A 13,962-nucleotide genomic window follows, 5' to 3' on the forward strand; every position below is an offset into this window, starting at 1 on the left:
CCCCTCCCACCTTTGACAGTTTTACTGCGGGGGGGAGGGGGCGAACTCTCGCGGTATTCCCGCGGCCGCCACGGCGGGGAGGGGGCCCGTGGGCCCCGCTTGCTCCTTGTAGCTGCCGAGACTCGTATCCTCGGTGGGCTGTACCTCTCCTGCGAAGGGGCCTGTCACACATGATTACAGGGGGAGTCTCTTTGTGAACAGTTGGGTAAACTGAGGCACGTCCGGGGCTCCGTACGCTACCCAGTGCATGTTGTGCTAGCGGAAGCAGGTTCTGTGAACGAGAGTTTCTGTTCCAGGACCTCCATAGCCGCTCTCCAGCTGGTCCTGTCAATCTAGCCACTTGTTAAATCATGAGGTTTTGCCGGGATTACTGGCCGTTAACTTCTCCCACCTTTGTGAACAGTGGTCCTGGACCAGCCACCAGTACTTGGGCTCCTCTTGGCCAGAGCCTGGGCTGCTAGTTTTGGGTTTCTGGGTTATGGGGCCCTACCCCAGAGGATTTGGGAATAAATGAAGCTGAGAGAAAATACCCCCCCAAACACACTCACCACCCCCTTGGCATAGTGGAGAAGCCAGGCTGACTGGTAAGAAGGCCCAGCGTTGCTCTAATAAGAGATAAGCTCTCACCTTTTCACAGCACCCATCTTCCCAGGGAGGAATTCACCACTCAGGAATTAAAAAGGAGGAAACTGGGCTTTTATTTTGTGCCCACAATATCATCCTTTTTTTTAAAAAAAAAAAAAAAAAAAAAAAAAAAGTTTATTGGGTTTGCTAACAGAGAAAAGGGGGGGGGTTTATTTACAGAAAAATAAAAAAAGATGCATCATCACCATGCCCAGATATTTTGTTGGTGTTTGTTCATGTTGAATTTTTTTTGGGACAAGCTCTTGCTTTGTAGTACAAACTCACTAGGCTCGGTCTTGCTATATTGCCCAGGCTGGCCTTGAACTCATGAGTTTTTTGGCTTTCTTTGAGACAGGGTCTCACTGTGAAACCCTATCTGGTCTGGATCTCACTATGTTGACCAGGCTGGCCTCAAACTCATAGAGATCTGCCTGCCTCTGCCTTCTGAGTGCTGGGATTAGAGGTATATGCCATCGTGCCCAGCCTAAAACTAAGTTGTTTTTTTTAATGCGGCTGGCCTTGAACTCATGAGTTTTTTGGCTTTCTTTGAGACAGGGTCTCACTGTGAAACCCTATCTGGTCTGGATCTCACTATGTTGACCAGGCTGGCCTCAAACTCATAGAGATCTGCCTGCCTCTGCCTTCTGAGTGCTGGGATTAGAGGTATATGCCATCGTGCCCAGCCTAAAACTAAGTTGTTTTTTTTAATGCTTCTTTTTACATTCCACAAGCAGTTTGGGCTTCTCAAATTGGTATGGACTAGAAGTTGCTAGTTGGGAAATGAAGTTACAAAGTACATCTCTGGAGCCCTTCCTGCCCCTGCCATGCCTACCTTGTTATTTGTAGCAGGTTCTGCTTGGGGTAGGACAGAGAAGCAAATGTGTTGGCCTCTTCTCAACAGAATGGTGGCCCTGCTTTGCCTGAGGTCTACATATAATACTCCCCTGGAAGCAGAAGCAGGGTATTATCCTCCCCCACTACAGAAGGGTTATCTGGTGGTCCTTCCCTTGGAAATCTGAGCTAGACAGGCCAGCATATACAACCCACCCAAATGACCCCAGGAGACGAGGAGAAGGAGGGAGTTGCTCTAGACCAAGTTATAATGCCCTTTTGTCATCCCACCAGGGTGTGGAACACAAAATGTTGGTGGGGGTTAGCATGCATCACAAGGCGCATCCAAGGTTGTCAGCTTTCCTTGTGTAAATCCACCAAGTGGGATGTGCCAATGTCCACAGGTTGTTTTCTGACCATGTGTGTCTGGTGGTATGCATGTGTGGACACCATAATGTGATGGTTTATCTGCATGTCCTATTCTAGGTGAGACTGATGCTTGCCTGTATGTTATCCAAGTGGCTAGATATCAGGGTGCATGGGATATTTATCTAACTCTTACTGTATGTCCAGGCTGTGGCATGTCCATATGTAAATGTGTCAGGATTTGAGAAGCTGTTTTCTGTATGTATCTAGGTATCAAGATATTCAGTAATATAGTAGGCTTGTGTAAATCATGGGTATGCGATGTCTTGTGTGTTAGAGGGTGATTGTGCGTTTGTTTTTGGGTAATTACATCTGCACATACGGGGATGTTTTATATATATATATATATTAAAATTTTATTTATTTTTATGTGTATGCGTGTATTGTCTGCATGTAGGTAAATGCACCCGTGTCATGCAATGCCTGCGGAGGTCAGAAGAGGCTGTCGGATACCATTGGACTGGAGTTATAGGCAGCTGCCATGGGGGGGCTGGGATTTGGAGCCAGGCTTTCTGAACCCAGGTTTTCTGCAAGAACAACCAGTGTTCTTAACCGCTGAGCCATCTCTCCAGCCCCGAATGTTATATATTTTTGTAGGTATTGTGTCTGTCCAAGTATGGAGGTGTTTATGTGTATTCAGGCATGTCTGGGTGTTGAGATGTCAGTGCCTGTGGCTTATGCCTCTGTGTTCCTGTTTCTGGTTGCTTTGTCTCAGAGTGTATGCTATGTATGTCAGGGCATGGCCTTGTGCCAGAGATTTGCTGAATAATGAGCCCCAACAGATGACCATGTTAAATCCTTGAACCTGTAGTAGAAACCTTAATTGGAAAAAAGAGCCTTTGTAGATGTGATTGAGGCTCTTGAGATCCACCTGGATTACCCAAGTGGACCCTAAATTCAAAGAAGAGATTTGAGTGCCACAAGAGAGTGATTACAGAAATAGGGAGATGTGGCCTTGAACCTAGGAATAGCAGACAGCCAGTAGCAGGTGGAAGAGATAAGGAAAGATTCCTCTATACTCCTAGAGGGCAGATTTTTCTTTCTTTCTCTGTGCTGGAGATCCAAATCTGGGTCTGGGCCACTCACCATGCCCAGTATCACTGAGCTATGCTCACAGACCATGCATGAATCAGTTTTCTTTTGTGGGAATCCAGTATTTGTTACAGTAGCTCTAGGCTGCCTCACTCCATGTGTCTGGGATGTTGTTCCAAGTGTGTCAGGGGTGTTGTGTCCACCACTGGGGTGCTATCCCCAGAGCCTCTGACAGGCTCTTTTATTCTCCCTGGGGTCCTGGAGTTTACCTGTTGCTCTTCCAGATGCAACATCACTGCCCCCTAGTGGTTCCTTCTGCAGGCATTGTGCTAGATACCTCCATCCCTCCTCAAGAGACCCAGCACTAGGGGCACTTGAGAACCAGATTTATTTCTGATTTTTTTTTTTTTTTTTTGTCAGAGTATAAAAAGTTGACTGAAAACCAAGGAAGACAGGACAGAAGCATACGATAGACAAGACAAGAGGAGGGAGAAAGGGGGCAAAGATGGACTTTCTGGCTGAAGTCACAGGTAGGTGGGAACACTAGAGGCAGACAGACACAAGAGAGCCCATCAATATGCTGAGGGCATACAAGATGGGAGTTGCCAGGCCAGTTGTCCAAATTCCATTTGGGAATTGTCATGAGCAACCTCAAGTTCTGAGGCTAGCTCTGGACACATAGAGGGGACTGGAGGCTGAGCCTCAACTGTCCCTGAGATTTTAAGAGTCCCTGGGGAAGTTAGAAGGCATAGGAGTGAGAGTGGGCTGCCAGGGTCATCCTCACTGACCCTCTGCCTGGCAGCTCCAGTCCCCAACCACGGAGGGAGGGGTTGTTCAGGTGTCTGGTGGCACATATGGAGGAAACAGTCCTACATTAGTCTCTCCTGTGAATCCAGGTTTTCTTGGGAAAGTCACAGATAATTGTTTCTCCAAGGTGGTATCTAAGAGCCAGGGAATAGGGAAGACGCTTAAAAGCAAGACTTTCCCAAAGATAAGGTTGGGAGCATCATCTGGTAGGCTGTGTATCTGTGTTATGCCACATTTTGTCTTTGGAACTTGGGCATCCTGGGCCTTCTCAACTTAAGTTCTCATGAGTGGATAGGTTATGTTTTATAATTATTGAGTGAAGCACTTGACACAATGCTACCTTGGCTGATGACTATCACTGTGGATAATGGGTTGGGCCTGCTGGGCTCTGGGAGGGGTAGAGGAAGAATACACCTGAAAGGGAACCAAGGCAGCTTGTCCCACTGTGTGGCTGACCTGGAGATGCCTGGAAAATACACAGAACTGGAAGGCTTAAGGGGAAGATTCATAACTCAGGGGATAGGAGATGGTCACATGGTGGAGGGAACATAAATAAATGGACTCCCTGGGAGTCTGGGGTCATTCAAACCCCATTCTGGCTCCAGGAAACTGCCCTGTTTGCTGCCAGCAGCACCAGGGGGGTAACCTGGGCTTGGGTCCCAGAAGGAGGGGCTACAAGCAGGTAACACCCACCAACCCAGCCCCAGGGCAGAGTCTGGAGTGCCCAATCAGAGGCATCTGGAGGTGGTGGTCCTGCCCCTGCCTGTTCACTGGGCTGTTTAGCCAGTAGGGCATTCTGTAGGATCCAAAGGGGCTGTAGGGCCAGCTCTGCCTCATCCTTGGCCGTGGGCTCTGGTCACAGTGTTGGGGTCTGGGGGTCCAAGTCTGGGCAGCAGCTAGGACATGTTTCCGAAGGAAGCTGTGGGATGGATGGGAGTGAGGGAAGGTTGGATTTCTGCCACACTCCAAGATGGTCCTTACTGAGTGTACCCAGCCACCCTCCTGTGGTCATATCATTCGTCCTGTACCCTTAGCCCAGTCTCCTCCCCAATCCCTGCTACTCTAGGCCCCTATTACTGACCTTGGCTGAGCAGCTGCAGGCTCCTTCCCTCCTCCCGCACCTGTAGGTGGAGCACCTGCTGCAGCACCTCCTGCCTCTGGGCCTCCTGTGTCAACCCCATCCGCTGAAGCTTCTCTGCATTCAGCCTAAGCAAAGCCCGGCCTGGGGAGAGGAAAGGAAGGTCGTTCTAGTAAGGTAAACAGAGGCAAGGCAGACTGGACACACAGTGAATCTCTTATATTAAAAAACAAAAAGGAGAAGAAGCAGAGACCAGGAAAGTAGAGCAGAGGTTCAGGGATTGTTAGAGGGAGAAAGGCAGACAGTAAGACAAAAGACAGGCTAGCGGAGCATAGTGGTGAACACCTTTAATCCCAGCACTCGGGAGGCAGATGCAGGTGGATCTCTGTGAATTCAAGGCCAGCCTGGTCTACACATTGAGTTCCAGGCCCCCTGTCTCAAAAAGCCAAAAAACAAAAAACAAACTCAACAAAACAGAGGCTAATCAGAGAAGTACCTGATGAAGATAGAGCAGAGAGACTGGGATAGGCAGAGAGACAGACAGGAAAAACATAGAAGGGAGGTTGACTCAGGAGGACCAAGTGGAGACAAGGCTAGGTGAGGTGGAGGCTCTTGAGCACCCTGGTTCTCCTCCCTGCCCCATCACCCACCATACCAGTGATGGCATGCTGGGAGAAGGCCTCGACGTAGATGAGGTAGTTGTGGGGACAGTGCTTCTTGAGCCACTTGCAGACGTCCTGTTGGCTCCACAAGACCACAGGCCTTGTCAGGCCACCCAGTGAGGGACTTGTATGATATAAGCCATAGTGATCAGAGTATAGTCGGGCCTGCAGGTAGGGAAGGATGGTCAGTAGAATGAAGGTGATAGAGCAGGGAGGGCAGGTGATGAGATCAGGTGGGTAGGAAGGCACCTGGGGGGTCTCTGAGCCAGGCTGTTGTAGGAGCTTGATTGGCCTGCTGTTGGATGCCCTCTGGCTTCGAGAGTCATGCCATGTGAGGCTGGTGCCTGGTGTCCGAGGCAGGTGGCAGGGTATGTTCTCAGCTGATACCGTGTGCTCCAGTAGGGTCTGGCAGAAGCTGAAGTGGGCAGTGGCTGTATGCAGGGATCCCTAATCAGAGTAGTCAGGGGCAGGTTCCCCTCCCCCAGAGCCAACTCCCTGGCAAGTACATCTTACTTCCCCACCAATGAGGGGAGTTACTTCTCTGAGGGAATCTTAAGTCTCTGAGGCAGAAAAAAATGTGCAAGAGTGGTCTTGAGGAGCTCTCCCAAAGAAATGAGCTGGACATGCTTTTCCCCTTACAAACTGACAGCCCACATGTACCCATAGCCAGACCAGGGGAGCCATCTCCAGGAATGCCCTGACTTTCTTTGCTCCTATCTTGGGTTGGCACACAGCCTCCCATATGCCATGTAGGACCAAGGTGTACATACAGACAATATGTCTTTAAGGAGAAAGACTGGCTCCATTTTCCCAAGAGGCTCTCTGTGGTGAGAAGGTCTAGCTTGGATTCCACCTGCTATCACTGTCCAAAGTGCCTAGTTGCAACAGCCACGCCTGGTGTTTGAAACCAGGTCCCTACCCTTCTGTAGTTACTATGACTCACTGACAAAGTTTGGACTCAGTAAGCTGACAACAGGGACTAGTCAGACACAGCTGGATTTCCCTCCTCTGTGGCCTCTGCAGGGGCTATGCCAGGATAGCATGTGTGAATAAGGGTGCTCATTGGGCATGGACTGTTCAGCACAGACGTCCTGGGGACCTTCTCCCACCAATTGCACTTGTTACATGTGTTAGGGTCATTTCTAGAATCACTACTGGCATGAGTCTTGGGAAGGCCAACATCTGTATCCGCAAGGCTTGTCTAGGTCTTGGTGCAGAGAAAGCACCCATAACACTATGAACAGAAAAACGACTTTATGTGGTGCATGCAAGTCAACAGAAGAAGGTGGGCTTAAGAAGAGTGTGGCCTGTCCTCCCTGTGGCACCTACTTTAAAATTTATTCTAAGAGAGCGCCTTCCAGGGGGAGCTAGGCATTGTGGTCTCTGGGCTTCCAGGGCCTGACCTGGGCTAAAGCAAGACCTTACCTCTGGGGAAACTAGTCTTAACTCCTTAGCTGAAGCCGCACCTGCCAGGGCCAGCTGGACCCCGCCTATTTCCTCCCTGCATCGGGACAAGAGTCTGTTGTTCCCAACCTCAATGGCAGAATTCTAGATAGAAACAGGGCAGCGGGACGGGGGTTGGGAGGTGCCCATCAGGTCTATGTCTCCCGTGTCCGCCCCCCCCGTCCTCCCCCCGCCAGGGCTTGGGGAAGGTTTTCTCTGCGCGAAGGAAAGAGTGACCTTTGCGTGATGTCTGCTTGGTGACAGGTCCGGCCAATCATTCCCATCCCAAGCCAAAGGCATGCTGATCCCCAAGGCCTAAGATTGGCCGCCGCCCTCCCGGCCCCTCTCCGGACAAAGGCCCTTGGACTCAGATTAAGACATTCCCTGAGGTTGCTGCTGCTGGAAACGCGCTGAGTCTAGCCTCAGTGCTTCTTGGTCCCCAGCACCCCTTCTCCCTTGCCCAATATATCCCTGAGCCCCAGTCCATCCCTGCTCACCGTCCACATCCGGGCGCTCCCCGAAGCCCGTACGCACAGCCCCGGCGCGGGCTCGCGGGGGGCTCAGCTTTGACCTCAGTTCGGTGAACATGGAGCCCGCGGGTGCGCGGCTTGCACACACGCCCCTCACGGAGCGCAGGGCGGCCAGTGCGGTCCGCCCGCAACGCGCACCGCGTCCCCACCCCGCCCGAGCCCGCCCCGCGCCAATGCCGATACCCGCGGCCGGCGAGTCTGCGCGGCAAAGCACCTGCCGCCGAGCCCTGAGCGCCGGGCGCGTTCCGGGAGCTCCGAGGTGTGTCGGCGGCGCGCGGGCCTGCGTGTGAGGGTGTCCGCCAGGGCAAAAGGCGTCTGTGCGCACCTGGGCACAGCGCCGCGGACCAGTCTCTATGCAACCGGCAGAAGGTGCAGTGGGCAAGCGAGGAACTGACGGTCCCCTTGGTGTGGTGGTGCTTAATTAACTACACCTGGGGGCCTTTTACCTTCTCGACCCCTCCCAAACACCTGTCTGCCTTATCTTGTTAAAGTACTTCCTCCCAGAGGCCAGCTGATCCCCTCATCTACTGGCCATTCCGTAGAGAACTCCAGGGCGGCATTCTCCGTCTCTGTGGGCCCCTGAATCAGGTTCAGTTCCCAAGGCTCAGTGTTCACAGACCCAACCCTCCCCAAAAACCTGTCTGGGGAATCAGAACTAGGTGGTTGCGTCAGGATTCCAGGGAGAGGCGTTAGGCACCAAAGGGTAGTTGCCGGGTCTAGCATAGCCAGGCCGCAGCAATCAGTTGTTTTCCTGGTCTGCCCAAGAGCCTGGTGCTTTCCCCAAGTTAGGGGACCAACGAGTCTTGAAGAGCTGCAAACGGATACGTAGAAGAAATGCAATGGTATGCAGAGGACAGTGTGCGTCCACCCAAGCCACTGAGCACACACGAGTTACTCCAAGTTTGTGACGCCGGCCCCCACACACTGTGGAGTGCTACATTCACTTGTTCGTGGCTCTGCAGGAACAGGGGATGGTGAAGGTACGATAGGGACTGACTGCAGCCCGAGTGGGGCCCGGGACCTGGACCCTGAGCGCGCAGGGCAGCAGTCTGCACCTGATGCACTCTCGCTGTCGGACAGGTCAGCACCCCCAAACCTCTGCACAGCCAGGCAGGTCGAAAGTGGCCAGGCTGGCTGGACCAGACTTCTGAGGCTGGGCGGGTTTACCGCCAGGCCCCAGGGTACGCCGGAACGCTCGGGAACGGGCCTGGACTCAGGCTGCGCTTCACCGCTAACAGAGCGGCGGAGTCCGTAACCTCGGCGCCCGCACCCACGTAGGCACTTGCGCGTGCGCCAGCCGGGCAGCAGCCGCGGCCGGAAGCGCTTCGTAAGGCTGCGTCTTTGACTTCCGCCCGAGACTTTTGGTGGGCGGGGCTTCGCGCGACCTCGCGCTCTGTATCCGGGGCGCTGTGACGCGAGGGCTGCGTCTCTTCCAGCCGCGACTCCAGGTAGTACAGGCCCTTCTTCCTGCGGCGTATCTGCTTCCCTGGGATTCTGCACCTCGACCAACGCCGCCACCATGAACAAGAAGAAGAAGCCTTTCCTGGGCATGCCGGCGCCGCTCGGCTACGTACCGGGGCTGGGCCGGGGGTGAGGCCGGGGCCGGGGCCGAGGGTTGTCCCTGGGCGGGTGCAGGTGTCCCGAAGAGCAGCTCGTTCTGGATCGAGATGAGAATCATAGTTGTCTAGGGTCCACCGCTACGTAGTCCGAAAGGTACTAGACAGTGCCTTAATGCCTGCAGGACGCAGTGGGCTTTGCGGTCAGAATAGGTGGAGCCATAAGGCCTGACTGCCAGTAGAAGATTTGACTCCGTGTTTTACTACGCAGGGGTCTGAAGTATGATCCCTAAGCAGGTTGATTGAGAGGAGCAGATGAGTCCCTGATGTGGAGTAGGAGTTGCCTCTCATCTCTTGCCGTAAGCATCCTTTCCCGCTAAGACGTGTGGGCCATAGGCCATCTATCTGTTCAAATTCTCAGTCCTCTAGGACAGGGATTGCCCATGCCTGCCACTCAGATGACCACTATAAGGTGGTGGGTAAATGAATACTTCTCATCTACTTCTTTATGCATTTGATTAGGGAAACATAGGCTCCTCTTTGTAGTGGTATTAGAAACTGGGTGTATACATCTTCAGAAGACTTGAAGTGCACTATAAGGGTTTAGTGCTTGTATAAATAAGCACACAAAGAAGAACCACAGTCCAGAGACATTCAGAGAAGTGTAGCATTTTATCCAGGTTTACAAGGAGACAGGATTTGGGGGTGTCAGATATGGGAGTAGTAAAGGAAAAAGCGGAATTTGGTGTAGACAGGTAAAAAAGGAAAATAGAGGGTTGGTGTGATGGGCTCAGCAGGTGAAGGCTCTTCTTGCAAAACCTGACAACCTGAGTTCAATCCCCAGAACCCACAGAGTGGAAGGAAAGAATTGATTCCCCAAAATTGTCTTTTGATCTCCAAATGGGCTCTGTGGCATATGCATGTGCTCTCTCTCTCAAAAATATATATGTATGTATAGATATATACATTTTGGTATTTTGAGACAGGGTCTCCCAGTAGTCCCAGCTGGCCCGAAATTCACTAGGTAGACCAGGCTGGCCTTGAACTCAAAGAGATCTGCCTGCTTCTGCCACACCTGGCTAATAAATAAATATTTTAAATAAATAAATATTTTAAAGGTTTAAAAAGGCACCGGATGCCTTTAATCCCAGGACTTGTGGCAGAGTCAGGCGGATCTCTGTGAGATGGGGGACAACCTGGTCTACATAGTGAGTTCCAGGCCAACTGGAGCTGCAGGGAAACCCTGTCTCAAAAAAAAAAAAAAGCTTAAAAGGATGATAAGTAGAGCTGGGCACGGTGGCACATGCCTTTAATGCATTTGGGAGGCAGAGGCAGGTAGATTTTTGTGAGTTTGAGCACAGTCTGGTCTACATAGTGAATTCTAGGCTAGCTGGGGCTATAAGGGAGACACTGTCTCAAAAAAAAAAAAAAGAGGTATAGCCCAGTGGTAGAGTAGTTGTCTACCCTGCCACAAGTCTCTGGGTTTGATTCCAGCACCTCACCTAACCTCTTGAGAAAAATACAAAAGAAAAAGGTAAGGCTCGGTGAGACCAGGAAAAGAAGAGTCTGGTATAGTAGGATTTTCAGCAAGAAGAATGGAGCTTGGGAGGTCATCAAGACAGAGGTCCTATAGGTTTCTGAGCTACATTTTGAGAAGAATCACCTGGCAACACAAAGATTGAAGTAGGGAAAGGTTGGAGCGGAGGTAGAGATGACATGGATTTCCAGCTGTGGTAGGAGTTGTGGTCTCGGAGGTTTATCAGTAATACTTTGGGGCAGATAGGATGGAGAAAACTCAAAGGTAGGCAAAGATGATGTCATGGTACTTGTTATGGCACTGCTGTTAACAGCTGAGCATCCTGGAACAACTGCTGGATGCATAAAGGAGGAAACTCAGTTTGGGCCTGGTTAAAAGTGGGAGTCATCCTCAACAGACATTTGGAAATCTGAGCTTAAACTCGAGGAGGGAGTTCTGAAGGCCAGGACAGTGATGTGGAGGAAAAATGGAGACACCTTGGGGTAAAGAGAAATTGCCTGTGACTTACTCAGGGTAGGTCGAAAGGTTCAGCAATCAGAGAAGACCAAATAGTATATGAACGTGCAATTCATTGCTATTAGAATTGCTGTAGGTTCCCAGGAGTTTGAAAAGAAGCGATGTTACTAAATGATGTTCAAGGGAGAGCACAGAAGCTGGGCATGCTCTTAATCTCAGCACTTGTAAGGCAGAGGCGGGCAAATCTCTATGAATTCAAAGCCAACCTAGTCTACATAGCAAGTTACAGGCCAGCCAGGGTTACATAGTGAGACCCTGTTTCAAAAAACAAGAAAAAAAGGGGTCAAGGTCACACAAAAATATCTCTGGGTTTCCCCCAGTGCCACTGGCTTTACCACTCGATCAGACATTGGGCCTGCCCGAGATGCAAATGATCCTGTGGATGATCGCCATGCTCCACCAGGCAAGAGGACTGTGGGTGACCAGATGAAGAAAAATCAGGCTGCTGATGATGATGATGAGGATCTGAATGATACCAACTATGATGAGGTGACTTTAAAATTTTATTTTTTAAAGTTGTGTTTGAATGTTATGCTTGAATGTATGTAAGTGCACCTGTGTCATGCAGTGTTTATGGAGGACAGAAGAGGGCTTCGGATCCCCTAGAACTGGAATTAAAGATGGTTGTTAGCTGCCATGTGGATTCTGGGATTTAAACTCCGGTCTTCTGCAAGAATAGCCAGTGTTCTTAACCGCTGTGCCATCTCTCCAGCCCTAAACAATATTTTTTTATATTTTATTTGTAAGAGTGAAGAAAATGAGCTTAGCATAGGCAAAAGCAAACAAGCAAGGATGCATTTATTCTCTGGTTTTGACTGTGGATGTGATGTGGCCAGCTGTCTCCAGCATCTGTTTCTCTGACTTCCCTGCATTGAAGGACTGTAACCTAGAATTCTAAGTCAGATAAACCTTTTCCTCCCTAAGTTGCTTTTTGGTTTGGGTATTTTATCACAGCAACAGAAGTTGACTAGGGTGCCTAGTTTCTTCCAACTGGGATAACTCCCCTCTTTTATGTTCGTGGTGTTTGTATTGACCAGTTGCTACAGACTGACCCTCATTTGGGTTTTTCTTATGAACAACATAATTAGCAAATAATTTATAACTGACCATGTTTTTTGTGTTGGTGGAAAAGCTAACCCTTTTAATGTGCTGTTTGGTTCTTAGTTTAATGGCTATGCTGGGAGCCTCTTCTCAAGTGGGCCCTATGAAAAAGATGATGAGGAAGCAGATGCTATTTATGCAGCTTTGGATAAAAGGATGGATGAAAGAAGAAAAGAAAGAAGGTAAATTATTTCACATTGTGCTTATAGAACTTCAAAAAATGGTTTTGTTCTGCTTTATTTGGGGCTGGGAGAAAAGTTACAAAAAATAGTCCGTGTATCTTCTCACCTTGGAAGCTACTTAGACCTTGATCTGTGGTAGCTATGCCTGGATAAATGCTAGGCATGTCTCCTCAGGGCCTAGAGGCTGCCAGGAGACCATAAGGAGTCTGAAGTTGGGGCTGGAGAGATGGCTCAACGGTTAAGAACACTGTTCTTGCAGAAGACCGGGTTTGAATCCCAGCACCCACATGGCAGCTAACAGCTGTCTATAACTCCAGTTCCAGGGGATCCGACAGTCTTTTATTTATTTATTTTTTTTGAGATTCAGAGGATGAAACTTGGGACCTTTCCTACCATGTAGGTACTATGCAGGCACTCTACCATTGAACTGTATCCCCATCCCTCTTTTGGTTATTTTATTTGTTTTGATTTTGATTGGTTCTGGGGATTGAACCTAAGGCCTCAGGCATGTTAGACAAATTCTCTACGCTATATCCCTACTCCTCTTTTTCTTTTTGGTTTTTGAGATAGAGTTTTGCTATATAGCGCAGGCTCATCTTGAACTCATGGCAGTCCTCTTGCCTCAACCTCTAGCATGCCAGGATTAATTATAGGTGTGTACTCCCATCCCCCCCTTTTTTTAAGGATTGATTTTTTATTTATATGTATATGTGTTTGTATCACATGTGTATCGAGGCCCAGAGAAGAGGGTGAGGTCCCTTGGAGCTGGAGTTGGAGATGGTTATAAGTTGCTTGGTATGGGTGCTGGGAAATGAACTTGGGTCTTCTGGAAGAACATTATGTATTTATTATTTTATTTTTTATTTTATGTGTATGAGTGTATTGCCTGTATGTATATGAGTTCACCCGTGTCGTGCAATGCCGTGGAGGTCAGAAGAGGGCTTCGGATTCCCCTGGAACTGGACTTAAGGATGGTCTGTAGCCACCATATGGGTGCTGGGAATCAAACCCGGGTCCTCTGCAAGAGCAGTCAGTGCTCCTAACCGCTGAGCCATCTCTCCAGCCCACATTACGTATTCTTTTTTTTTGTCTTTTTGAGACAGGGTCTCCCTGTAGCCCCAGCTGACCTTGAACTCGCTATGTAGACCAGGCTGGCCTCGAACTCACAGAGATCCGCCTGCCTCTGCCTCCCAAGTGCTGGGATTAAAGGCGTGGACTACCACGCCTGGCCCACATTATGTATTTCTAACCACTCAGCCATTTCTCAGTCTATGCCCAATTTTATTGTTATAAAAAATGTATTCTCAGGGGCTGGAGAGATGGCTCAGTGGTTAAGAACACTGGTTATTCTTGCAGAAGACCCGGGTTTTTGAATTCCAGCACTCACATGGCAGCTAACAAATGTCCGTAACTCCAGTCCCAGGGGATCTGACAGCCTCTTCTGACCAGTGCAGGTATTGCACGACACAGGTGCACTTACCTACATGCAGGCAATATACGCATACACTAAAATAAAAATAAATAAAATAAAAAAAAAAATTGAACTGTTAGATGTGACTGTATCTTTAATTACCTTAAAATATATTTGACTCTGTGAGTTCAAGGCCAGCCTGGTCTACATAGTGAGTTCCAGGACA

General features: G+C 49.7%; 2 protein-coding genes across 2 annotated transcripts in view; one reads left to right on the top strand and one right to left on the bottom strand.

The window, feature by feature from the left end:
* Window positions 1-3,310: 3,310 nt before the first annotated feature.
* Samd10 (sterile alpha motif domain containing 10) lies at window positions 3,311-7,572 on the bottom strand. Its single transcript, XM_008843315.3, has 5 exons — window positions 7,401-7,572; window positions 5,710-5,891; window positions 5,454-5,625; window positions 4,802-4,942; window positions 3,311-4,639 (listed from the first exon to the last, which is right to left on the bottom strand). The coding sequence occupies exons 1-5, from the start codon at window positions 7,489-7,491 to the stop codon at window positions 4,617-4,619; spliced, it is 609 nt and encodes a 202-aa protein (XP_008841537.1). The 5' UTR covers window positions 7,492-7,572; the 3' UTR covers window positions 3,311-4,616.
* Window positions 7,573-8,819: 1,247 nt separating this feature from the next.
* Prpf6 (pre-mRNA processing factor 6) overlaps window positions 8,820-13,962 on the top strand; it is a 56,306-nt gene continuing 51,163 nt past the window's right edge. Inside the window, exons 1-3 of the mRNA XM_008843316.3 lie at window positions 8,820-9,023; window positions 11,363-11,531; window positions 12,207-12,325. Coding sequence (XP_008841538.1) covers window positions 8,953-9,023; window positions 11,363-11,531; window positions 12,207-12,325 — 359 coding nt within the window. The 5' untranslated portion in view covers window positions 8,820-8,952. The remainder of the gene's footprint in view (window positions 9,024-11,362; window positions 11,532-12,206; window positions 12,326-13,962) is intronic.

Source organism: Nannospalax galili, unplaced genomic scaffold (assembly GCF_000622305.1).
Source record: "Nannospalax galili isolate Female #2095 unplaced genomic scaffold, S.galili_v1.0 scaffold160, whole genome shotgun sequence".
NCBI classification, from domain to species: domain Eukaryota; kingdom Metazoa; phylum Chordata; class Mammalia; order Rodentia; family Spalacidae; genus Nannospalax; species Nannospalax galili.

What these genes read in the sequence shown, in the direction of transcription:
- Samd10 (XM_008843315.3), bottom strand. Translation starts at nt 7,491, where the DNA reads ATGTTCACCGAACTGAGGTCAAAGCTGAGCCCCCCGCGAGCCCGCGCC. An exon ending in CTGGCTCAGAGACCCCCCAG is followed by an intron (nt 5,626 to 5,709) that starts GTGCCTTCCTAC and finishes CCCTACCTGCAG; the next exon opens with GCCCGACTATACTCTGATCA. An exon ending in CTCCCAGCATGCCATCACTG is followed by an intron (nt 4,943 to 5,453) that starts GTATGGTGGGTG and finishes TCCTCTCCCCAG; the next exon opens with GCCGGGCTTTGCTTAGGCTG.